General features: G+C 38.6%; 3 protein-coding genes and 1 pseudogene across 3 annotated transcripts; 2 read left to right on the forward strand and 2 right to left on the reverse strand.

The window, feature by feature from the left end:
- Window positions 1–4,119: 4,119 nt before the first annotated feature.
- LOC125607313 lies at window positions 4,120–5,810 on the reverse strand (annotated as a pseudogene).
- Window positions 5,811–7,979: 2,169 nt separating this feature from the next.
- Window positions 7,980–9,489, reverse strand: LOC125607319. Its single transcript, XM_048777259.1, has 2 exons — window positions 8,759–9,489; window positions 7,980–8,457 (listed from the first exon to the last, which is right to left on the reverse strand). Exons 1-2 carry the CDS (start codon window positions 9,447–9,449, stop codon window positions 8,390–8,392), a joined length of 759 nt encoding a protein of 252 aa, XP_048633216.1. The 5' UTR covers window positions 9,450–9,489; the 3' UTR covers window positions 7,980–8,389.
- A 7,331-nt stretch (window positions 9,490–16,820) lies between these two features.
- LOC106409152 (death-associated inhibitor of apoptosis 1-like) lies at window positions 16,821–17,876 on the forward strand. Its single transcript, XM_013849828.3, has one exon. It carries the CDS (start codon window positions 17,093–17,095, stop codon window positions 17,726–17,728), a length of 636 nt encoding a protein of 211 aa, XP_013705282.1. The 5' UTR covers window positions 16,821–17,092; the 3' UTR covers window positions 17,729–17,876.
- Window positions 17,877–23,318: 5,442 nt separating this feature from the next.
- LOC106407957 lies at window positions 23,319–26,156 on the forward strand. The gene is made up of 6 exons (XM_013848796.1): window positions 23,319–23,458; window positions 24,274–24,472; window positions 24,563–25,081; window positions 25,184–25,220; window positions 25,831–25,907; window positions 25,986–26,156. The coding sequence occupies exons 1-6, from the start codon at window positions 23,319–23,321 to the stop codon at window positions 26,154–26,156; spliced, it is 1,143 nt and encodes a 380-aa protein (XP_013704250.1).
- Window positions 26,157–26,404: the final 248 nt, after the last annotated feature.

The raw sequence follows: 26,404 nt of genomic DNA on the forward strand, positions 1-26,404 counted from the left end.
TCCCTTCTTGCGCCCATTGACTCTAAACACAAAGTCTAAAAAGCTGATGGCCCGGATAACATACTTGCCGCATCGTCATGCAGCTACACGGTCGAGGGTAGCTAGCCCTATCACACGTGTCTTCGCGTCCTGCCCGGAACTAATTTTGGTAAGGCCCCGGACAAGGCACGGGCCTCGAGTGGACACCAATGACTCTCACGACACTCCACCCGAGTGTCGGACTCTCACGGATCAAGTCCGTGGATTTACGGGTTTCCTCGTTAAGATATGATCAAACATGTTATATTATCTGAGCCGAGGCCCAAACAATATAATGCAATGACATAAGTATATGCAACACAACATCAATGTATCACAATCATGTTATACCCCTCGAGCCGAAGCCCGACGATATAACTCAATATCTTTCACAAACATCAATCATTATCATATCATTATTTATCTAAACGCGCAACCTAGCAATGCATCAACCATTACTCTTGTTTTGCAGGCACTAGTCGCACACACAACAATCATAACCTATAACCGAGACTCACCTCAACACTTAGATGAAAGTTTTGGACTGGAAACACTTCTATCTCGCGGTCGGCTTCACTTTAAACTTTTATCGGAAAACTCTAGAGCTTTAGAAATCTAAATACAGGAAGGGGTAGGTTAAGAAAGGCTATCCAAGTTCTAACTAAGAAAATAAAAAATATAAAAACAAAATTTAAATAAAAAGAAAGCTAAAGACAAAAACAATATACCTTCAAAAACAATATACCTTAGGGTTTTGATTTTTTTTTTCGAGCTGCTATGGTTAGGATTCTAAGCATGAGAAATAACTAAGGGGGGTGGCCTGCTATTTATAGGCTGGAGAATGAGCTCATGGGAGGGTTTTGGTCGTGCATAGCAAGAAGGAGGTGTCATGGGTGCCCCATGCAACCAATTGGAGAGAGATTGGTGTGCAGCCACAAATCTGTCCAATTAAAACAAGTTTTGTGGCCAGCCACCAATTCAACCAATAGGACATAAGCAAGAGCTGCTTGGAGGATTCTCCAGTAAAGGAGTAACACATGTCTAGCTGCTTAAGGAGGTAGACAAGCAGCTGCATCCTCCAGAAGCTTCCGGATATGCTTAACACATCGTAGATGGGCCCAAATGGGCCGTATTTAAATCCCAAACGTGTTATAAGCTTATCCGAGCTGGCGAAAATGTTTTTCCTTGACAAAAACCTAAATTTCTTAGACCTAAACATTTCTAAAATAACTCTAAGGTCATTCCTATCTTAAGACCTTATAATAAATTTTCGATTAATTTTCTCGTCCGACTAGGACGTTCTAGGCCGAACCGCGAGCATTTTCAATCCACTAAACTTCCTGAAGAATTTATTTCTTCAGATGGAAAACTATTCTAAGACTTTCTAAATTTTTCTTATGTACCTTGGGATCCACAACATCCACGGGAAAAGATCAATCCGACTTCCACTTACTTGAGTAATTTTCTCGGCTGTTACAAGATTTTTCCTTGTCTGCGTTTTACTCTTTAAATAGGGTTATTACAAGCCGTAAGACGACGAGTACGATCTAATTGGTTCCCGGGATGAAGCATTCCTGAAATACCGTCCTTTGAACACACGAGAAAATATTGTGTTCGGTTTCTCTATCAGTCTTCGAAGTTGTTTCCCCAACATAGCTGTATTAAAATTTGTGAGGTCTTTAAACCTCAAACTTCCTTCAATCTTAGGACTGCAGAGTTTATCCCAAGATTTCCAATGCATTCCTCTAGTATTTCCCGAATGGACTCCACCAAAATTGTGCCACTGCACCCCTCAGCTTCTTAATTACTATTTTTGGTATACGAAAACAGCACATTACATGGTTTGGTAATAATCACTTCCTTTCCTCCCTTGGCGAAGAACTTAAAAGTCTAACCATTTACTCTATTATTGAGACGATCTTGGACAAATCCAAAAACTTGTGTGTTTTGAACTTCCCAAGTTCTCAGGAATTCCCAAGTATGATCCCATTCCACCTAAATTCTGAATCCCTAAAACATCTCGTAATTCCTGTTGGTCTCTATTAATGAGACTTCATATTCATACAATTTATGATCATTTGTATCTTGATTGAACAAAAAAAAGTTCAACCATTGATCACAAAATTTTCAATGTGGGACTTTTACCATATTTAGTAATTTAGAGTCGTTTAAAAAAAATTCAAAATATAACATATAAGATTTTTATTATATGCTTAATGTGATTGGTTAATTTCTTTTAATAATATAAAATTAAACAAAAGGAGAGAGGATACAAAAATTGTTATCAAATATGTATTATCCATAGATTTTAGTTAAGGAAATAAAGAATATTCTTTTGTACACTACTAATCAATTTTATAATTAGTTTAATAAAAAATATAATATATATTTATATGCACTAATTTATTTTTCTAAAGATTCTAAGAATCATAATAGTAATAACATGGATTGACTATATAAGCGGAATAGACTCGATGAAGATAACATTGTGAATCTATGTTGCTTTGTTTGAATAAATTTACAGATAGAATATACTACCTATATATGCAAATGGAGTAGTACAAATGTCTGTCGACATAATATATAAACATTATAGTGTTGGATGACGGTGTTATATATAAATAGAGTAGTACACATGTATGTCCGCATAATATAGTAATTTTTACGTTAATAGTATAGTATGTGATATGGAAGTGGTTTTAAGTTGAAAGATAATGTGGTTTATGAACCTAGTTGGGTTATGACCACCACGTAATTGAAAATCATAATCTAATAGATGTTATTTTGCCGCTCTATTGGTGAGTATGATATATGATACCACTCAAATTACCCTAAGGAGTGTTACTCTCATCAAAAGAGGTTCAGATGTAGTACTTAGGGATCGAATCCACAAGGAGGTAGGGAACAATTAAATCTAGTGTTTATTAATTCTAAAGGTTGTAATGTTTTAATGAAGTAGCAATAGTAACAAGCGAGTAAATGATAAATGTAACTTAGGTTGGAAATGATATTAGATGCAGGGCCACTATTCAGGTGTTGGAGATTATAATTCCTATAGATGCCTAACTGTTGCATGCATGATATATTAGAGCTCATTCGCTTAACTCAGTGATCAGCTGTCGCATGTACCACTGGTTAACAAACTAGATCTTGTGTCTCACCGGTTAGATGCAGACACAAGAGAGTGTCGATCGATAGTCTATTAAGACGTCGAGCGATACACCTTTGCCAACATCGATCGATTGTCAGTTGAGGACATCGATCGACGGGTTCTAGCCAGGCCTATGCGCGACTATGAAAATGCTCTACTAAGATTCTAAATTAGCGGTTAGCCCTCTCTAGCAATCCTAATATGATAGATAGATGTCAGGATGGGATAACAAGGGTGCTTGAATATGCAATCCTATGATCAAGTTCTAGTTAGCTAGGCTAAAACAAGCAATGAATACAAATCTATCATAAATATCACAACAAGGCAGATCTATAGTTTGGGGCTAATCCCCCAAACCTATCTGAACCCTGGATCTAACAGTTGAACTACTCAGACATAGAAAAGCAATTCATATCAATAGATAAATAGAAACTCATAGAATAGATGATAAGAAAATGAAACAAGGAGTTCCAATCACAAGTGATCTTCTCTCCAAATGAAACTTGTAACAAAACTAGGTCTAGAAAAGAAAAGCTCTCTCTGCCGTCAAAACACTTGCAGTATATATTCTACTAGGTTAAAAACTCGTCAGGGCATTTTGGTAATTTGGTTTGGCCTTGGTTTTTAAGTCTGCTGAATCCAAAATGTCGCGTCTGGTGTCTCGACATCGATCGATGGTACTTGTGTACATCGATCGATATTAATCTTCATCTGTCGAGGCATTTCCTGATATCGATCGTCAGCACTGATGCGCATCGATCGATTATTCTTCCTCTCGTCGACCTCTAAGTGGTCAGCTCGGGTGAAATGTCCTTTAATCTCCAAAATGCTCCAAAGTCATAGCTTTACTCCGAAATGCACCTGAACCTGAAAACATACCTAGAAGAGTAGAAAACATAGATATATATATAGTAAAATACTAATATACCATGAATAAAAATGGGTCAAATCCAAGGTATATCAATATACCATGGATTTTATCCATTTTTAGCTATGGTATATACAGTAAAATCTCTATAAATTAATACTCGATAAATTAATAATCTCTATAAATTAATAAACTTTGTCGGTCTCAACTTGGACCAGTGTAAAATTTGTCAAAAATCGATAAAATAATAAGATAATAATACTTTTAAAATTCCCATGTAAATATATGGTCCCAAAAATATCATAAATTGATAAATACTATATAAGAACTTATGCATATATCTAAGATAGTCTACTAAAATATGAGTCTATTGTTGTCTGTTTCTTCTTAAAATTAAAATCCTTTTTGAGCTAATCTCTGATTTTTCTTATTGCATCAAGAACTCCTGGTGTTGTCTTCTCGAACTGCATCCAAAAGTTGTGACGAGTTTTAGACGCGACAATTGCTTCCTTACGTGTAACTGTTTCCAAAGGTATTGCAGCATCATCTTCTGGTTCATCATCATCAACATTAAGAACACTACCCACAATTTCTTCTAAACTTTGAGCTTCTAAGCATGTATCATTTTCACCGGGATAATCGAGTAGACTCTTAACATCCATTCTATTGAGATAGCCAAGATTATGAATCACAACCTGAAGTTCATGAATGTCGTTTTCACTAGTGAACTGCTCTTCTAAAATTATTGGTATGTCATCTTCTGAACAGAATTTGTAGTGTCAAAAGCAATTCGCTATTGTCTCTTGATGAACATTGACCGTCCAAGCTGCCACAGAAATATTTATAGCATCCAAAACATTAATCTTAGCTGGATCTGACTGTCCCAACTCATAACCTTCTAAAATTTCATGGTAAAGTGTTTTCTATGGTAATGCATCTTAAAAGGTCTTATTATTCAAGCATCGCAAGGTTGAATTTTTGATGTCATATTGGGTGGCTAGAAGAACAACTCAACATTTTGTAGTCCTTCAATATTTTTTGGATGTGCTGGACAGTTATCAACCACAAACAAAACTCTTCTACTGTGCATTTTCTTTTCAAACCAGCGGATGTACTCTTCAAAAATAACACTTGTTATCTAATATCTTTTGTTCGCACGGTAGTGACAATTCATGTTGTTCATATTGATATTCTTGAAACAACGTGGTTTTGCATATTTTCCAATAATCCATAGAGGAATTTTTTCAGAACCATCCTCATTACAGTATATAACAACTGTTAGTCTTTCTTTGTCTTGCTTTTTTCCTTCAAGTTGTTTTGTAGCAAGAGAATGATCAGCTTGTAACCTGTAAAACAAACCAGTTTCATCCATATTATGAACATCCCTTTTGGATAACTTATCTATTTTTTCCCTAATAACCTCCAATGTCTTCTCCATGTCTTCTATATTAACTGAACCACTTTCTCCAAAACGATGAAACGATTTGATACCATGTCGTAACTTTAACTTTTCAAGCCAACCCAGAGAAAGATGATGCTCAGATTCTGGTAGAGGGTATACAAGTTTCAGTGTCTCTCTTGCCTTTTCTAAAATTAGCTCGCCAGTCATATTCACACGATCTTGATATTGAAGAAACCACTCAAAAACAACTTTTTCCATATCCGGAAATTTTGCTGGTTTGTGCCGCTTGATATCTCTTCCTCCTTCTAGGATGGTTGAAAGATACTCAGATGATAACTTGAGTGTATTTGAAATTGTACCTTGACTAATTTTTAGAAGAAACTTCTCTTCAAGCCACAGTTGGAGATCTTTTTGAGTACATGAAGTATGATCTCTTATACTCTCATAATTCTCTGCGTATTTTAGCTGTCATCGTTGATTTTGGAATATTTTTAAGATGAGAAGACTTTGTTGAAAGCTTACCAAAGAAGAATAAAAGTGATTTTTTGTTTGATGCTTGTCAATTTACGTGACATATAGAATGGTATATATAATAATTCTCTTAAAGCAACAAAAAATAAATTTAAATGAGAAAAAATGAACATTATGTAAAACATGAAAATATGTAAATGTAAAAAAGACAATTTTAAATAAAAGGAAAACATAGAAGAATATACATTTACATAAAACTTCTTATTCAAATAAAAGGAATATTTGGAAATTTGTTAAACTTTACTATATATCTATAAATTAATATCTCTATAAATTAATAAAATTTTACTATAATTTCAAAGTCCCAACATTATTAATTTATAGAGGTTCTCTTGTAGGTGTTTTAGGAACTATTTATTATGTTTTGAAGGTTTTTAGCACATTTACAGGTTCATGAGTGTTTTGGAGAAAAGTGATGACTTGTGTGCATTTTAAAGATAAAATAAGAGGAAACTCGTAGCTCACTATCGAACCTGTCTAAAGGTTGACGATTAGAGACAAACATCGATCGATGCACACCCTATGCCGTCAATCGATAGCAAAGCGCGCAAAACCCAGCTAGGTTTCCAGCTGACTTAAATCCCAAGTCGCGACATATTTACAAAAATACCCCTGGCTGATTTTTAACCTAATATGTATGTGCTATGCCATTGTTTTAGGCAACACAAGCTTTCTTATTTTCTACTTTTCACAGCAAACAACACTTGGAGTTTTTAGTAGATTTGGAGAGAAGATCCAAGACTACTTCAGAGATTTGTATTAGAACTCCAGTATCTCTAACATTAATCGATTTATGCATTGTATTCGGTTTATGCTTATATTTAATGATTTTGGATTAAGCGATCAGTCTTGACATGTATTTTGGATCCGTATTAGACAGTTATATGTGCTAGATATATGCTTTCCCTCAAATTTCATATTTAATAATTTTGGATTAAACGATCAGTATTGACATGTATTTTGGGTCCATTGGGCAGTTATAGGATATGAATATCAATTTTTTTTTAAAATAGTTTACTAATAACTTTAAAATAAAATTTATCTTCATTGTAAATTATATATATATATATAACTAAAAATATTAAAAATATTAAAAAAATTATAAGGCGCGTGCTATGCACGGGAATAATACTAGTATATATATATATATATATATATATATATATATATATATATATATTGTGATAAATGGTTGTCATTCCATAACTGAAAATCAAATAGATGCATGCGTTGATGAGAAGAAAATAATTTAGTCATATTCTTAAATATACTAGGGGCATAGACTCCGCGCAAGCGCGGACCCGAGTACGTTATTGACATGTAATGTGATGTTTAAGAAAAGGTGCAAACAGTTAACATAACATGTAAAATTAGACAACCTACCATGGTTCTCTATGGTGTTATCTTCGAATAGTAGTACTCTTATTGTCTTCATATGAGAAGATAATGGACTGTAAAAGATGTTTCTCTTATTTGTTGGAATAGAATCAATGGGTAACACTTGAAGACTGCATTTCATTACACTTACTTCTCTCTGTCTACAGTGTGCAACAAATCTCTCTTGGAACAATAATAATTGGCATATTTTTATCAAACTATAACCAGCATAAGCTTCTTGAGAAAGACTCTACCCCTTTCTCCTTTGTTAGTAATGTAGAAGTTCCCTTGTGAACAAACCGGGCATGCTTCTCGAGATTCTTAGAAGAATGTTTCCATGTGTCTGTGCTGGAATGGAGTCATGCCAGTACCCAACTATCTCAATATTCTCAATGTTTGCTAAAACACAATATTAGTAAAATAATACCATTAGCCATACTTTATCTCTCATATTCTAAACATGTTTTATTTTGCATACTAAAAAGAAAAGCATAAAGATGTAGTCATTTCTGTTACAAAGCAAGAATTATTATAAAATATGTATATTATGTTATTGTTTACATCCTTGAAACGACGAAATGCATAAATATTATTTAAACTCATACACTATTATTATTTTTTTTTCTTTTTTTTTTTGTCAACAATTTTATTTCATATCCAACTCAAAGCAGAGTACTTGAAATACAAAGTCTGGGTACAACACCCTTTGCAAAAGCAACAGCTAAACATAATGCTGTGCGTAGATTATAAACACATGATAACGGAGTGAAGAGAGGAACAAGGTTTTTGAAGCTCAAGAAACCTGTAATCTCATTCAAGTCCATCCCTAAGCGCAGGGAACAGAAGGGGACGATTGAGTCCGGAAGAATCTGAAGTCTTGAGAGTCCAGTTGATATTGCTGGTTGAGAGGCTTTGTGAATCATCACCGCTTTGACGACGTGTCCAGAGCCCACTCTACTCAATAAGCGATGGAGGACACGGCCTTGCATCCACATTCCCTTTGCCGGGCAAATCTGAAAGTAACCAATTGGGAAAGACCCAGCTACAAGCTCAAAGGCGACCAAACACCTCTTTGAAGAGACTGAGAGCTGTGAGGAGAACCACCATAGCCTAAACACGCCTGAGATAAGTGAAACCATGTCCACAGAGACAGCAGTCCAAATAAAATCCTCACACTGAGGTAACAAAGTAGTATCACAACGAGTAACTTCCTCATACTGAGGTAAAGAGAGCTTCAACCTGAAACTCAAAGGGAGTGTAACATCCTCAAAAAGAGGTACAGAGCTAATCCAGGATAGCATTACCTCTTCATTCCGAATTAAAATGGGGTTCGTATTGAGATAACTAAGATCTACTAGGAGGCAAGGATCGAACAATCGTGACTCACTCCAGCAAATTAAAAACACCATACCTTGCGAGAGCTTGAAGCAAGAGAAGATAGGCCTTGACTGAGAACTGCATAAAGCAGTAGAGAGCTCCACTTCAAAATGCTGCATTGCGGTATTAAGAGCTGCCAACAGAGAGAAAATCACCACCAATATTTCAACCTTCCAAGCCCAGTCCTCAAGACTTTGAAGAGATGAGTAATGAAGGGAAGTCAGCTTGCACTCAGCTATTGATACCAATAATCTTGCAACAGATAAGGAAACCACACACGACTCTTGATGATAAATCGTTGATGCCCTTAAGGCTGACTTTAACAAAACATGTTCCACACAAGAGGTAATAATTATCGGCTTTGAAACGGGATAATGTCGAAAGGAGGAGTAACTCAGGCCAGAGTTGAGAGCTCCGGAGGGAGAAATTCCAGCCAACGAAAGATGCAGCAGAGCAGGCTGCGTGGATAGCACATCGACGTCTGGGCAGAGAGGCTTGAGCAAGCAACCGGTTGAAAAGCAGAGATCCCATGGCATAAGAGATTCGATTTCCTTTTGATTGAGAGGAGCGGTGTAAGACGGCGAGAACTGGCGGAGAAAGGGACAAACCAGCAGGACCGGTGGAGGGTCTGGAGGATTTATCGGAAACACCACGACAAGATCCGGATCTGGTGGTTCAGGCGGCAGGGGAGGAGAACCAAACGGGACAGTTGCAGAGGAACCCATTGGAGGAGAAGAGGGAGAGCTTCGGGATGTAGATCTTTACTGATTATTTTTTTCTATATATTATATCTAACACACTATTTGTAGATCTTTACTGATTATTTCAATATTAGGAAATGGAAAAAAAGAAGTTATATCTATCTCTTCTTCCAGGCGAGGACAAAGCCCAACGGTTTGTCATGATCTCTTCCGAACCAAATCCCATCAGGTCTAGCTGCCCATTGACGTATTTGATTACATCTAGGACCAGCAGCAGATCCATACCATAAAACACAATCATACTTTGTTCTTTCTCTTCTAGTACAAACATCGGCGAATTCTCAAGTTCTATTAACATTAAAAGTTTACAAAATGTCTTGCCAATTGATATCACTCAAATTACCATAAAGAGTGATTTATACTCTCTCAAATAAGAGGTCGAGTTGTAGTACTTAGGGATCGAATTCAGAAGAAGCTAGGGATAGTAATGGATCTAATATGATTTGTTAAGTAGGAAGTTTTTGAGATTTTAAAATGTAAATTTGCAGTTTTGGTTGAGCAAGTAATTGAGGTAAAGAGTTGAGAAAAAGGACTCGTGTTTTATCAGACTTCGGAAAAAAACAGCTGAGACGGTGAGGTTGAAGAAGAGTTTGGTTTGAGTAAAACATAAAATGGCAAAGTTTAGTTTTTACTGGGCCATATAACCAAAACTTTCTTTAATTTAAAAACTTTGCCAATGGGCTTATAACTAATTTGGACTTGTTTATGAGATTCGTACCAAAATCTTGTACCGAAATGCAATCAAACCAATCGCGGATTTGAATATGGGACCCACAAAAAAATACTGTCGACGTGGCACGCTTAGGGGGAAAGAAACTGAACTATTATATTATAGATTTAATCATATCTAGAATATAAACCTTTCAGCTTCATTTACAAAGATTCCTTATATTCCATTATATTAACAACTAAATTTAAATTATTACAGATAGTTTAAAGTTTGTGATGATATCCACATATTACATATACATATTATTGAGCTCCGGAATCAATGTTAGGTGAGGCTGTCCAAAATTTCAAATGAATTGGTTGGTGGGTGTTTCGTTTGATCATTGTACCTTGTTTGATCATTGTACCTTGTTGATTTGTTTGATTTGTTTTCTACACTAGAAAGACAATGACTATTTGTTTGCCCCATTCACAGATCTTTTTGTTATGTCTAGGGGGAGCCTCTTGCTCCCAATCCACTATCAATCATCAAGAATAAGCCTTCAGCGTGGTTACACTTCACTAAGATTATTCTTTGTGTTTAGAGACTATAAAGAAGATATACAAGTGAATACAAGATATATGATTCCCTAAGAGCTCTCCGGTGATCTCCAATTCCACGCGACAAGGGAATGATCTCTTCTTCTTCGGTAATCTGTTTCTTCTCTCTTGCTTCTCTGTTTTCTGTTGTAACAAAATGTAACTAACTCGGGTGTTTCTTGTTGCAGGTTTATATTGAAGATGATGGCCCAATCTCAACACATCTTTGGCCCAACAACTTCTGAGACCCATCAGAGCTATAACCAATCTTGGATAGTGGACAGCCTGATAGAGACGGCCCATGAGAGTGAAAAACACAAGCCCAACAACAGTGGTAAACCGAAGACTCCAACAGTGGTAAACCTTCATTACTTGAACCAAAAGTAACTCCACTTAAAACCGAAGACTCTGATGCAATATCAAATTGTAGAAGCCTCTGAATCATTCTGACAACCTGGAGGACCCTTAATAAGAACCGGATTGAAAGACACTCTCTTTCATTTACCTTTCTCGGCCTTTTTATTCCTAATATGTTATGATTCAACACTTTCAGTCTCGGATTCTTTTTATTTAATGAGTCTTTGAATACTTCTTCCATGTGAAATATAATGTTTTTACTTATCACACATTTACCTTCCTCTGGTAGCCAAACCCTGAGTCATGTAGTTCCTTGATGATAACCGACGAAGTAACCTTTCGTAGCTCTAGTACTGGTCTTAGACATACCCGTATGAACATTGGCAGACCACCTGAATCTTCTTAGATGCAATAAGCTTGGTTTGAATCCACTCCATAACTCTTCTAGAATTCTGAATTCAATAGTTGAAGTAGGAGACCTATTAATGAGATAAACTGTTGTAGAAGTCGCTTCAGCCCTAAATATTTCTTCCATTCACTCTCTGCAAGCATGCATCTAACCATTTCCATAATGGTTATGTTCACTATTTCCGAAACCCCGTTTTGCTGTTGTGTATAAACACACATCATGTGCCTCTTAATACCAAATTCTTTGCAAAAATCATCGAACCTGATGTTACAATATTCCAATCCATTGTTTATTTGTAGACATTTTCCCTTCTTGGTAGTATGATTTTCAACTTCCAACTTCCATTCTTTGAACTTTGAGAACGCCTCGTCCTTAGTTCTCAAAAATAGATCCATACATTTCTTGAATAATCGTCGATGAAGGTTATGATTTTTTTTTCTCGGTAGAGATGTCAATTTTTCCAATAGACCACGGGCCGACCGGTTTATGGCCCATACAAGACGGGTCTGAACAGCATATGAGATGTCCACATTTATGCGGGTCTCATGGGCAGACCTATGTCGGTCGGGTTCAAAGCTGGTGCACCGTGTCAGGCATGCGGGTCAGGCGGGCGACCCGTCTCTGATGTTTAATATTTTTTGTTCTCGTCTTTTTCTTCGTTTCGAGAAAAAGAAAATATAAGCTAGCTTCAAATCTTTGCTTCTTCTCCATCTGTGACTATCAATTTTTTTTATTATATTTGAAATATTCTTCTTCTAAAATGATTATTCTCTTCTTTGTTGTTCCTGTGTGGGTCTCTTTATGATCTCCAATCATTCGAAAAATCAATTTCTCTCATATTTAATTGTTGTTGAGGTATGTGTGTATCTAGTTATGTATATCTATATTAGAAACACCTTTGAGCTTGAACATCCTTTTATTTAGTTATTAATTCTCAAGTGTTTCACTTGTTAACAAATAGTTTAAGAATCTCATGATAAGCCTATGGTTGGAGCTTATCCTGATTTGAACATAAATGAGAGAAGGATAGAGGAAGAGCAAAGAAGAAGATAGAAGAGAAGTAGAGAAGTAGAGTTTTAGGGTTTAGAACCAGATGTTTTATTGATCGTTATTCGATAAGTTTCCACAATGACTTAAACTTGAAGCAAAGGCATAAGACAAGGGCATGAAATGTATATAAGCTAAAGATAAAACTAGTTCGGCTTCAATCTCCATTAGTGGCTAGACCCAACAAGGCTCAAACTCAATCTTGTCATATCACTCATTCATTTATCTCTTGTACCATTCTTTTAACGTGTATGCATTCTGTAAACCAGTTGGTGAGTAGCTGACGACATCCTGCGCCTCCGGGATGATGCGGATTCTCTGCAAAGTTCAATGGCTGGAATCCTCAAGAAGCTCAATAAGGTTTGCGCTGTGCTCTTTGAATCCCCTTTAGCGTTCACACTGACCATTGATAGATCAGATAAGATCATATGTTATAAACAATGATAAAGAAATAATGCGGCTGGCAAATCATAATGCAATTCAGGGTGAAGATCGAAATTCAGTTCGTATTGATGGTTGGGAAAAGTCAAAGATGAAGAAAAAGCGCTCATGTATTAAAACAAAATTTCATCCTAACCTGGCTTCAAGTAAAATGGTTGATGGTTAACGAGATTTGAGGCATGGCACAAGATAGCAGTCATTGGGTGACTCCCAGACGATATTGAATGGTTACTCAAACATGTTAAGGTAGGACCGGTTGTATACAATATCTTTTGGGTGCTGTTTAAGATACATTATCCTAGGCTGATATTTACTATCCTCTTTTTTTGATTGTTGCCATGTTCTTATAGGCATGTTTTCAGAATTACACTGTTTAAATGTATTTAGTTAGCATACATTGTTTATTAGGAAAGTATGCATAAACACTAATGTCATGAACTTTGATTAATTTTTCTTCACTCTCTCATTAGCTGCATGATTTTATCTGAACTAATAGAACTATGTACTGCATGGATGAGAAACAAACTTGATTCAGATGATTATTTAATCTATTGAAATATTGCAAATTATGATTATAATTATTTGTACATTGAGAAGAGAGAACGCTCCATTGGTGCAGATAAGGAAAGGGTCATTGAACTCCAACTTTAATAAACAAGCTGCATAGTTTGCTGATATTAGAAACTAACTAGAAGTATATGAGTATATATGCTGAGAGCAATATTGTAGCCACGTCTCATTGTCTATGAAGTTGCAGTCTTCCTTTTATATGTTTCATAAAAAAAAACGATTCCAAAGGGAGTCAATTCAAAAGGAGTTCAAGAAAATCAGTTGTCTAAGAGGCTATGAAGATAAAGTATATAGGCAGATGATCTTTGTCATTTTCCCGCAGGCTGCCCGCCAAATCTCTAAGCACATGCGGGGCGGGTTATGGACAATGGTTTTGTGATAGCAGCCCACAGCGAGCCAGCCGCAACGGGCCAGCCTGCAATGTCTAATTGAATACGACGACCGCAGCGCGATGTGCCATTTGGACGCTGGCCGGCCCGTTTGACATCTATATTTCTCGGCTAAACTAGGAACAACTTATGGTGCTCCCCATACACCAGAATGTACATACTCTAGAACCTCTTTAGACGTATGTTTTCCCATATTAAAGCTTTGCTTGTGTGCTTTCCCTAACACACATTCCTTGCAAAACTCGAGTGACCTAATATCTTTTCTTTCCAAGTACCGTTGCTTCACAAGTGCTTCCATATTTTTCATGCTCAAATGACACAATCCACAATGTCACTTCCTCGTAGGATCAACTCTAGGCGCTGCTCTATGAGCTTCCCCTTCTAACATTGTGCCTTGAAGATAATACAAACCTTCAGTGTAGACTCATGCAATGACTTCCTCTCCAGCATTGTAGAACTTCATTGTAAAATTGTCACCATCATAACTACATCCTACATTTTCCAAACACCTGTATGAAATCAAATTTCTCTCCATGGTTGGCATATACTTCACTTTGGTGAGTACAACAATAGATCCATCAGGTTTTCTTATCCTTATTTTTCCAAGTCCTTTGATTTCACTATAGGTATCATTTCCCATCAGGAACTTTCTACCTCCACCTTCCTGTAAGTTAAATAGAGATCATTTGTACGATATGATGTGAAAACTTGCTCCTGAATCCATAAGCATTTTCCTCTAGTGTCTAGAGCACTCACAGTCATAATAAAAAGGCTCTTTGTTGACTAAATGAATGTTAGCTGAACTAGGATTCGTGTTCTTTCCTTTGTCAGGTCACTCTCTCTTCCAGTGACCTTCCTTGCCACATATGAAACAGCCTTTCTCCGTCTTGTTGTTGCTTGAATTTTGGAAGCTTTTACCTCTGCTTTTCGATATGTTCCTTGTGAATCAATTATATGTCCTTCCTTTGTTGCTAACATATAGGCTCTCTGCTTCACTTTATGTTTATGCAACAAAACCTTCTCCCTTAGCTCTGTTTCCTTGGCATAAGCTGAGGTTATTACCTCATTAACCATGAGCGTATCTTTGCCACTTCCAAACTTCAATGTATGAACCAATGGCTGGAACTTTGGTGGCAGACCTGTGAGAATTTGAATTGCTTGATCTTCATCTAAGATGATGATATTGAGAAATGCATCTAGATTTTGCTCTATTGTCTTATGCTCGTCCATCTTATAACTCGGAAACCTTTGTTTGAGGTATATCATATTGGGAAGAGACTTGGTCTGATAATCCTTCTCCAAGGCCTTCCTTATACCAAGAGTGGTATCATCTTTCAGAACATTTCTAATGATTTGATCATTCAAGCTCATCTTGATAAGACTTCTAAACCGCTTATCTTTGACAACTTTCTTAGGATTAACTTCAGACTTTGTACCATCTTCCTCCTTGCTAGGATCATCTGTCTTGATCATTTCTTTCTCAAGAACTGAGTCCAAACCGAGAATATCCAATGCGCATAAGATCTTATGCGTCCAAATACCGAAGTCTTCTTGTCCATCAAACTTTTACACTTCAAATCCTTTTTGTGTTGGCTCCATCACTAACCTTCTGTATCTTGATATTCAACTTGTAGGATACATTCTGAAAGCTGAAGAACCCTTAGCAGATCCAGAACCATGAACCATGTGAAAAGTAACCAATCGATCTTGCGGAACGTTCAAAGCGAACAACACACACGGATTAACCAGATAAGTTTTGAACCTTGACCTGATCTCTCTTCTTGCTTGCTTCGACCTTCAAAATATCGATCTTGCTTCTCGAAGTGATCTGAATGAGAACTTGAGATGATGAGTTGATACAATAACCAGCGCTCTAATATCTCTTTTTGCGTTTGATCATTGTATCTTATTGATTTGTTTGATTCGTTTCTAGAAAGAAAATGGCCCAGTTCACAGATCCTTTTGTTACATCTGGGGAGGCTCGTGTCCCAATCCACTATCAATCACTGAGAATAAGCCTCCGCAGTGGTTACAATTCACTAAGCTTCTATCTTCTTTGTGTTTACAGGTTACAAAGAATATATACAAGTGAATACAAGAGATAAGATGACCTAAGAGCTCTCCGGTGATCTCCGACTTCACACGACGAGGGAACAAGCTTTTCTCCTTCATTAATCTCTTTTTACTCTCTTGCTGCTCTATTTTCTGTTGTAAATGTAACTAACTTGGCTTTGTCTTGTTGTAGATACATCGAAGACAATGGCCTAATGTCATCACGTTTTTCGGTCCAGTAACTTCTGAAACCCATCAGAACTATAACCAATCTTGGATAGTGAACAGTCCAATAGAATCGGTCCAAAAGAGTGAAAAATACAAACTCAACGACTGTGTGATATATACCGTGTGAGTAGAGCACATTGTCAATACAATACAATAATATCGTACTACATCCAAAGGGTTATATTTAAAATGCAAAGAAAAGTTGACCGGTGGGTTTGTGGGCTAGGTCTCTAGCTCCCAAATATTTTTCTTTGATTTGTGCAAAATTATAATTTTAAAATAATTAATGCTCGAAATTTTAAAATATAGTATAAAAAGTTGCCTTCAACCATTGATTAATATAAGGAATTTGGTTCGAAGAAGCAACACAATTGACAATTGATGCTTCCCTAACAGACAGATAATTTTATTTAAAACGAAAACATAGCCCAACCAATGACAATAATTAGGTAACAAATAATATAATAAGATCATAAAAAATGAGATATACGTGCAACTCCCTAATATTACAAATGTAAGTCAATACGTTACTGAGTGGTTCCCACTAATTCTTAATTTTCTCTTTTTTTTCTTCTCTTAGCTTTGTCATTTTCTCCATTTCAACAATGTAATATTAGTAGAAAATTAAAATAATTTATAGTAGATAACTTAAAACAATTTATATTTATAGACAAATTTATGATCAATTTAAACTCAAAGAACTCAGAAAAACCAGAGTCTTGCATTAGCATTTATTGATTGGAGCCATTAAATCTTTATAATTCTCGTGAGCTTGAGCGGACATAAAATTCCGAAACGGTTACATCTCTGTTTCTTGATTTTGTTCTTCTCCGAGTCAAAAAAAAAAGGTTCTTGTCCGAGTCAGGATGAGTCAGCTTGGCGACCTACTTAGAGAATCGGCGGATGAAACCGGAAGTGGAAGGACGATGATGCTGGGTTTACTCGAGGAAGATCGAATCGACGGTGAAGATCGAGCGACGAGCAAGTGGAGTACGCTCAAACAACGGCTGAGATTTGATTGGATTGGCTGTTGCGGTGGACCCACCTTGCTGCGTCTCAGAGGATCAGAAGCACCAGTCGCCGAGGAAGACGAAGATGATGAGGAGGAGGAGGAACACTCGGGTCAAAACCGGGTCATTGACTTGTCGAATTCGGTTCCGGATCCGGGTTTGGTTGCGGAGACGGAGTGTTTAACACGAGGCACAAGGAATCTCGCGGAGGCTCTTGCGGAGGAGAGACTAGCGCGGGGCGAGAACGTGACGGAGGCTTCGGTTGCTAAGGTACCGTTGATGAAATTGCTTGCGGAAACGGAGGGTTGCGATGCGACCACGTGGACGGGTGCTGATCCTTTGTGTTGCGTGTGTATGGGAAGGGAGAAAGGCGCGGCGTTTATCCCATGTGGGCATACGTATTGTAGAATGTGTTCAAGAGAGATTTGGATGAACCGTGGATCGTGTCCTCTTTGTAACCGTTCCATATTTGACGTTCTTGATCTTTACTGAAAAAAATACATTGATGTATTGTTTATGATCCGATTGACGATAAAGTTCAGGTTCTTTGTGCATATTTTGATTGTAGTTTCAAGAAAAAAGGATGATGTATTGGTGGGTCATAAACATTGTGGTAAGAAAATAATTTGTGTTGGACGAATTGAATTATTTAAGTTACGTTGTGAAGAATAATAGTTCAATTCACTCTAGTGCAAAGTATATGGTTATAGAAAGTACAGAATATGCCTTTTATACATGTTTTCAATTATTAGGCCTGAACCAATATGCATTTTTTACTCTTTAAGACACTTTTTGTCTTTTAATTTGCACAAAGAGACACTTGTTGTTAGAGTCACACTTCTTCGTTGTGCAATATTCTATATGTCTTCAAGGACGGACGTACATTACGACCAACGGGATCACGTGCCCCTTACTACATCTTGATTTTTTTTAAGCAATTGTATTAAAGCAAGCTCAATGTCTATAAAGGTGCCCCTTACTAACTCAAATCTTAGCTTGAAGCCCTCGACTAATGCCTCTTCTAGATCTGCTCCTGCATGTCTTCAAATTAACTAAACTCTCTCCTAACTAGAACACCGCTAACTAACTAACCTGTCACTTTCCATTTTTAAAAAACAATTCGATAAATCATTTACTTTATTTTTTAAGTTTTCGGAAACCATCCTTTATTCTCTCTCCAACTTTACTTTTTTGAAATTCAGATCTACTTTTCTCCATTTCACAGTCCTTTCGTTTACCCTAATTCTGTGAAATCTCTTCTTCTTCATATTCCTTGTAAACACCATTAATCCAGAGGTTTCGCCGCGATTTTGACTGTGTAATCTCGTATCCATCTCTTCATATCTCATCACCTTTCTCCTTCATTCCCCGTCGCCCGATTTCATTATTCTATCTAATCATGACGAAACCAAAATCAAAGAAGAAAGCGAAGATAACTGAGCAACCAACCACACCGGCAAACGATATCGGAGGTTTTGCTTCATTAGATTGCGTCTTGTTAATTTTTTTCCGAATTAGGGTTTTAAGATCTAAAAAAGATTTTCTGATTAATGTTTAATCACCCTACCTTCATCTTCTAAATATAAGTACACATCAGCCGGACCTTCGTCTCTCGCCGAGATTATTTGCAAATGATAGGTTCTTGACCAGAAGCCTCAACATCTACTCATCACCGGAGATTCTAGCCTTCATTCGACATGTTCTCAGAGATTCTCCCAAGTTCGAAACCATTCGTCAGTCATGTTTCGGGAAGATTTTTGATTTACATGCCCATCAAAGAAAAATATCGTGTAAACTCATTCACTCATTCCTCACTCGTCAGCTTTTATGTCTACCAAAACACATTGCGGTATGTCTTTGGTGGCAATCCTCTCCGTTTCGGGCTTGATGAATTTGGTCCCGTTTCCGGTCTTCATCGTGGCTCTTTTCTCTAAGGGTATCATCCCGACACCGCTAAAGCAATTGCGCCGGGCAAAGACAAAGTATGGAAGAGGCTCTTTTGCAAAAAGAAAATCATAACGTTTTGTGGAAACCAAAATTCGCACATTCAATTTTCCATGAAAGAGAAGAAACCCTAAATTTTCCAAAGGTCCTTGATTATCTGCGTAAACACACGAAAAACGAAAGAGACAGATATAACAGAATATCGAAAGTAAATTGCACAGTGGCGTATTATTGATTGATAAAAGAACAAGGTTACATGATTTCCGAAAGACAAGACGGACTGAGTTTCGCTAGCCAAGTTGAACTCGGAACAAGAGTGAAAAGAGTCTAAGTAAAATCGAGCCGCCTAAATTATAAGATTTCCTAAGCTAGCAGAGTTTTTCTACGTCTAAAGTCTCTCTTGCGCCCTTGGCTTTATCTCTCCTTATATATGCCTTCTAAGTCGGTTCCCGCTTCCTTTCTTGCACCTAGGTCGAGTTTATCGCTTCGCGGAAATATTCCTTTTCTTCTCGATCTTCATCATTATCTTGGAAACTTGGCATTTATCTTCTAATTTCGTGAGATTTATCTTCTTCCGCAAGCAGAGATACCCCGATGGGCTCAATTTCGTTATAAAATCGTAAGTGGGCCCTTAGCCGTGTTCCTAGGCCTCTTTGGGCCATTTTTCCGACTTAAGCGCTTTTACAATTCCTCGAAAGAACGTTTATTGATGCGATGTCGGTTTGCCGAGGAGGTTCACACTTCTCGTATAGTTAGACAAGCGTGGTGTTAAGTTAACCGTCGTCGTTTATACGATAATTATGAACTTTATTCAGGAAAACGAGTCTTTGCGGTTCTTATTGTAAAGCTCCAATGGTAACTTCGATCGATACGAAACGAGGGATTGATCCGTCGTGGCTCGGTGAAAGGCATGAGGTCCAGTCCACGGCGAGAGGAGTTGGACTGCTCGTCTGATTCCGTGATCCAATTCTCTTGAGTCTTTTGCTCCGAGAACTTTTGTCGAGAGTGTGTTGAGAAAGCTTTCGCACAGAGATGTAACTTTTAGACGTTGATTTTGAGATAACCGTTTTTGACCCCAACAGTTAACCCTCCCCCCCCCCCCCCCCGCTCGCAAGTTTCGAGCATGATTCTTGCGGGCGAGAGATGGCGTTAATCGGAATCCGCGGCTAAAATTGATTTTTCTCGAGAAGTTTTTCCGGTTATTTTAATGCAAAAAATTACTTCAAATTTTCTTTCTTCTATAAGTATAGGGGATGATCAGTGAATGCGGATCAGAGGTCGAGCGCCTTGCTAAGGAGTTAGAGGAGTCGCGAGAGAAGTCGACTCAGCTCGAAAGGAAGCTGAAGGTCATCGAGGATGCGCATCCCCTTGAAGCAGCTCGGTTTGAGTCTCGGATTGGCGAGCTTGAGCGGGATCTTGGGAAGACTGCGAGCTCTTTTCTTAAGGCAAAAGAGGCTAAAACAGCTAAGTCCTCGGAGTTGTGTCGGCTAAAGCGTAAGGTCAAGAGTGGGGCAGAATCGTTGGTTTGCGCGATCGGAGAGGCCAAGGAAGCCATGCGCGCTGAGTTTCAGACCTATTTGGCGAGGATCACCAGTTCCCTTGACTCCTTGGCGGCCATCCACGTTAGGGATTTGGCCTTGGCAGGTGTCGAGGGAGGGACGAATGAGGTTAGTTAGGCGCCTCTGTCTCCGCGAGCCAAAGAGGCCACGCTTCCCGACCATAGGGCAGAGTTGGCAGATGCGGAAAGAGACTTTGACCTGATCCTCGCGGGCCTAAGGTCTGAGTGCATCCTTCCGACCTGTTTGGGTGAACCCGAGGGTCAGGATCTCGTAGCTGAGGATGGTGGAGGAAGCGCTGCTCTTAACCCAGAAGGGGCGACTGGCGAGGGTGAGGCTCCGCGTACGGAGGATGATTGAGTTTGCAGTCTCGTGTGAGACTTTTGTTTTGATGTTTCTTGTTTTGTTCCGGCCAAGTGTGGCTGTGTTTTTATCTTGGGACTGGTCACTTGTGGCTTTGAATCCCCGTCGCTTTTGCGACTTTTAAAAAAACTTTGTTTTTGCGTTTTTAAGAGCTTATCGAATCGTTTATATTGGTGTAGAGGGAAGACTACGAGTTGTCATCTCGTAACCTAACTTTGGATGAACTGCTGTATCTGTGATCTGTTTCGAGAGTTTTCCGTAGTAAACTTGCTGGATTTCTGAAGATGCTCGAATATAAGCCAAGAGACAAGTATTGGGATCTCGTATCAAGGTGTTTGAAACTATGCATAGAGATGTTAAAGACCAGTGTGATGGGTTTACGGTAAGACCTAGGCGTAATCACGGCTTTAAGGGTTGCAATGACTACTTCGACTTACGTTTCTCATATCAATTTCGACCTGATTCCGTTCCGCTTTAAAGTCCGCGATATGTTCTCGGCTTACATGACTTGTATGGTATGAATCAAGCATCTGTTCAAGGACAATATTTAAGTCTCCCGAAAGTGCTGACCAGAAATTTTGGATTTTTTATATAGCACTATTACCCTTGTGTCGGGTGTACGAGAGCTATCTCTATGAGATGGCTTAGTCTGTTTAGGATGTTGAGAGTTTGTTGTGATCAGCAACAAACTTATCGGTAGATATTACCGTTTTTAACTTTTCGCGAAGGATACGTGTTAAGAAGGAGTGTGTGTTTTATAGTCGTGGAGGGAATGTTTTTTAAGTGAATGTCTCCTTTCAGAATGTTTTTGGCGAAGAAAGGGTCCTTCGAGCGTCCGCGACGTTTCGCTTTGTCGAAGGTTGAATTTTTCGTCGTATTTCGAGTGAAGGAATGGTCAGATGATGTACATATTTTGGGATGTTTTCCGCTACGTTTTGTGGAAACCGACATTCGCACGGTCAATTTTCCATAAAATAAGGAAAGATAGGAAACCCTAACTTTAACAGAGGTCCCGAATTATCTGCGTAAACACACAAAAAATAAAAGAGACAGAGATAACATAATATCGAAAGTAAATTGCACAGTGGCGTATTACTGATTGATAAAAGAACAAGGTTACATGATTTCCGAAAGACAAGACATACAAAGTTTTGCTAGCCAAGTTGAACTCATAACAAGAGTGAAAAGAGTCTAAGTAAAATCGAGCCGCCTAAATTTTAAATTTTCCTAAGCTAGCAGAGTTTTTCTAAGTCTAAAGTCTCTTTTGCGCCCTTGGCTTTAGCTCTCCTTATATATGCCTTCTAAGTCGGTTCCCTCTTCCTTTCTTTCCCCTAGGTTGAGTTTATCGCTTCACGGAAATATTCTCTTTCTTCTCGATATTCATCATTATCTTGGAAACTTGACATTTATCTTCCAATTTCGTGAGAATTATCTTCTTCCGCAAGCAAAGATAGACCGTCATAGCATCGATGGGCTCGATTTCGTTACGAAATCGTAAGTGGCCCCTTAACCGTGTTCTAGGCCTCTTTGGGCGTTTTTTCGACTTAAGCGTTTTTACGATTTCTTCGAAAGAACGTTTATTGATGCGACGTCGATTTGCCGAGGAGGTTTACACTTTTTGTATAGTTGGACAAGCGTGGTGTTAAGTTAACCGTCGTTGTTTATACTATAACTATGAACTTTATTCAGGAAAACGAGTCTTCGCGGTTCTTATTGTAAAGCTCCAATGGTAACTCCGATCGATACGAAACGAGGGATTGATCCGCCGAGGCTCGGTGAAAGGCATGAGGTCCGGTCCACGCCTAGAGGAGTTGGTCCAGGCGAGTTCGACCGAATGCACCGTCCAACTCGCCGAACGGGCAAGTTGGACGGCATGCTCAGTCCAACTCGCAAAACGGGCGAGTTGGACGGTGTGATCGATCCAACTCGCGGAACGAGCGAGTTGGATGACATGGTCGGTGCAACTCGCAGAACGGGCGAGTTGGACGGTGCGTTCGTTCCAACTCGCCGAACGGGCGAGTTGGATGGGGAGTTCGATCCAACTCGCCCGTTCAGCGAGTTGGAATGCTCGTCTAATTCTGTGATCCATTTCTCTTGAGTCTTTTGTTTAGGAACTTTTATCGAGAGTGTTGAGAAAGCTTCCGCACACATATGTAATTTTTAGATGTTGATTTCGAGATAACCTTTTTGACCCTAACACGTTTGCGGAACTATGTCGTATGCGCGAGACAGAGAAGAACATGTCTGGGTGGAGGAAGATATGCATTGCTTTAGTTATCAAAGTGGACGGCGTGCTTATTGGTCACAAACAAGAACCACATCCCACTCCTCGATATGTTAAGATGGTTGAAGATCTCAGGTGCTTCTTTGCTTCTCCTTGGGGGAGAGAGCCATTCCTTAAAACCATAGCTTGCATGTAACCACCAAAGTATGTTCTTAAGAAGTGTGATGATTAGGCAGCGACTTTAACCCAAAACCGAATATCCAAACCGGATCTGACCCGAAGTGGACCGGTTCGGTTTGGTGTCAGATCTAAGGAATTTAACCAATCGGTAAAGATATGAATATCCATGGGTATCGGGTCGGGTTCGGTTAATACCCGGAACGGCTCGGATAACCGATTAATCCGAATTCTCTGTGCAAGAACATGAATCATAGATAATTTTTTCGCTTTCCAAGTTTATATCCTGTGATTATATGTCAAATCTTGATGTTTTATGTGTAAATGGCAAAAAAACATGTATCAAAATGATGTTTATAAGTCTGAAACATGAAAAGAGGCTGCAGATTAGAGCTTAGAAAAGGGAGACACGAAGAAGAAGATGAAGAAATTTACAAAATTGCCATTCATTAAAGAAAAAAGAAAAAAAGAAACCTATAGTGTTCAAACTCGGGTGGACAACTACGTTTCAAACTTACTCGGCCGCTGGGAAACCTTAACCAATTGTAAAATTCAGTCAAAGTATATAAATATATTTACAATTCGGGTTTTACACAAAGTACTCGGAACCGACCCGAAACTGGTGCTACCCGAACCGAAATCTTCTAAGTACCCATTGGATATATAAATTATTTATCCGAAAGACCCGGACCCGATCGGGTTTTAACCGAATCCGACCCGAATATATGAAGTCCCAGGCCTAGTGATGATCCTGTTGGTACACTGGTTCGTAGGCTCAAGCAGCACACTTTCAGGCTGCAAGGATTCCCTTTGTCTCTTCAATTGGTGGCATTTCATGCCATCCCGCAGATTCTATCTTACATCCCTGCTCCAATTGACCAGAAGACAATCATGGACCTAGAAGATGATTATCTACCACAACACCCCTCCATCAGTTCCAGAGACATACGCCGTGTGGAATTCGACCCTGATGTAAGTCAATTTGTGTCATAAGTATGGTTTGTGTTCCCTATTTTCTATTAAAAAACACTGACTTATTGTCTTTCGATTTTCATGTGTTAGCATGTTGTTACACCGATTATACCCATTGAAAGTCAAACACAGCTAGGTTGGGGAGTGTGGCCTAATGATCCCAAGGTAGACAGCGTCATTTACATGGAACAATTGATAGCTGATCATCACAGTTTCAACAAAGAAGTCTGGCCAGGTGGAGTTACTTCTGAGCCTCTCATTGTCAAGCCTAAACAGAGGGTCAAGAAAAAGGTGTCTGCTAGTATTAAGCAATCTCTCAAACCCAGACAGGTCAAGAAGAAACATCCCTCTATAAGGAAACAAAGGCGTATAAGTTCATACTTTACACATGCTACTAAAACCACCTTCACAAATGAACAGCTTACCGAGATTGTTATCAAACTGCAATCCAATATGAAGAACCTGAAACAACTCATCAAACGAATCAAGAAAAAATCGCATGGTAGACAAACACCTTTTCACGAAAGGCTTTCCCGTCGCAAGAAGACCGCCACACCTCAGCAAACTGACCAGCCTGGACCAGAACTCCACGATGCTCCAATTGATCAGGTCGAGTTAACTAAACTAGTTTTATATGACCGGTTTTTTCAACAAATGTCTCTATTACATCTGATATCTCAATCATTACAAACTCTGTTTTTCACCATTTAGGATGACCACACAATGGAGACAGATGATTTACCAGAATGTCAGTACCCCATCATCAGTCAATATGCAGCTCAACTTCACCGTCTGGCTACATAAATCCTTTCTACATCTCTCGGTCCTCCTGCCAACGACTTCTCACCATCCCCCCCTCCAAATAGATCCCATGTTATCCAACCCACCATCCACACCTCTAATTTCCACGACTCTCCTGACCACAACTTCCCTTTTGTCCACACTTCTTCTGAACACAGTTCAGATAATGGGGTTGTCTCTCCGGTTTATATTACAACCTATATCATCCTGCTGAAAACACTAAGATGATCAATACTAACCAAAACTCCAACACCACTCACCGGCCAACCCCAACACCAGTCTCCTCCAAACCCCCTCATAAAGAGTCACACTCAGCTATTTATGATTCAAGTGAGCACCTCAACAGCCAACCATTTCATCACTTACTCTTCCACAGTGTCAGGACCTACGACCCCATCAGCCCTGACCCTTCTCCCTCCCATCCACTAACATTTGATTCCTCAATTGCTCATGCCTCTCCTTCAAGCAGACATTTACTCTTCTCACCACAACCTTTCACACCCCTTACCTCACCCACTAAGAGTAATGATACTTTTCCGGTTTTGGTGTTCACGCAGCCACAGTCAATGCTCTCACAGCTACCGCTTCGCCCAACTCCCCACATGGCCGACCAAGTCCTATTGTTGCTGACAAGGTACTCTGCACCCCAAACTTGAGTGAACCCCTCTGCGGTGCAAACTCCATCTTAAGTACAATATTTTTAAAATTTCAGGAACAACAAGCTGATGATGGAGTTGTCGACCTAACCAAGATAAATGACCTACAAAAGCACGTTCCATTGATGGAAGAGAACCATCTTTCTGAGGAATTGTTAAGATGTTCTACAATCCCTGCAACAGCTCATCGTCTCGCCACTCCCACAGATGCAATGGGGCCTTTTTAAAAAAAATTATTATCAGCCAACAAAAACGTGTAAGCAATACTAACACACAACGTCTTGACTCATATTTTTAGTTGATTACATAGATGCTTCTTGAATTGTTTTTGTCACAGCTGCCACATAACACCCTCCAACTTTGAATTCTCCAACAATTTCCTTCTTGAACTAGTGACACCAAAGCAATAGACAACAACCTACGTAAGTTCCATTTGCGTTTTTTTTCTCCTAAAAATGAAATATATGCAACACTA

The sequence above is a fragment of the Brassica napus genome, chromosome A3, assembly GCF_020379485.1.
Source record: "Brassica napus cultivar Da-Ae chromosome A3, Da-Ae, whole genome shotgun sequence".
Taxonomy (NCBI): domain Eukaryota; kingdom Viridiplantae; phylum Streptophyta; class Magnoliopsida; order Brassicales; family Brassicaceae; genus Brassica; species Brassica napus.

Coding starts and splice junctions, on each gene's coding strand:
- LOC125607319 (XM_048777259.1), bottom strand. CDS start 9,449: ATGGGTTCCTCTGCAACTGTCCCGTTTGGTTCTCCTCCCCTGCCGCCT. Junction 8,458..8,758: donor TTGCTTCAAGCTCTCGCAAG/GTATGGTGTTTT, acceptor AGGCGTGTTTAG/GCTATGGTGGTTCTCCTCAC.
- LOC106409152 (XM_013849828.3), top strand. CDS start 17,093: ATGAGTCAGCTTGGCGACCTACTTAGAGAATCGGCGGATGAAACCGGA.
- LOC106407957 (XM_013848796.1), top strand. CDS start 23,319: ATGCGCGAGACAGAGAAGAACATGTCTGGGTGGAGGAAGATATGCATT. Junction 23,459..24,273: donor AAGATGGTTGAAGATCTCAG/GTGCTTCTTTGC, acceptor ACTGGTTCGTAG/GCTCAAGCAGCACACTTTCA. Junction 24,473..24,562: donor GTGTGGAATTCGACCCTGAT/GTAAGTCAATTT, acceptor TTCATGTGTTAG/CATGTTGTTACACCGATTAT.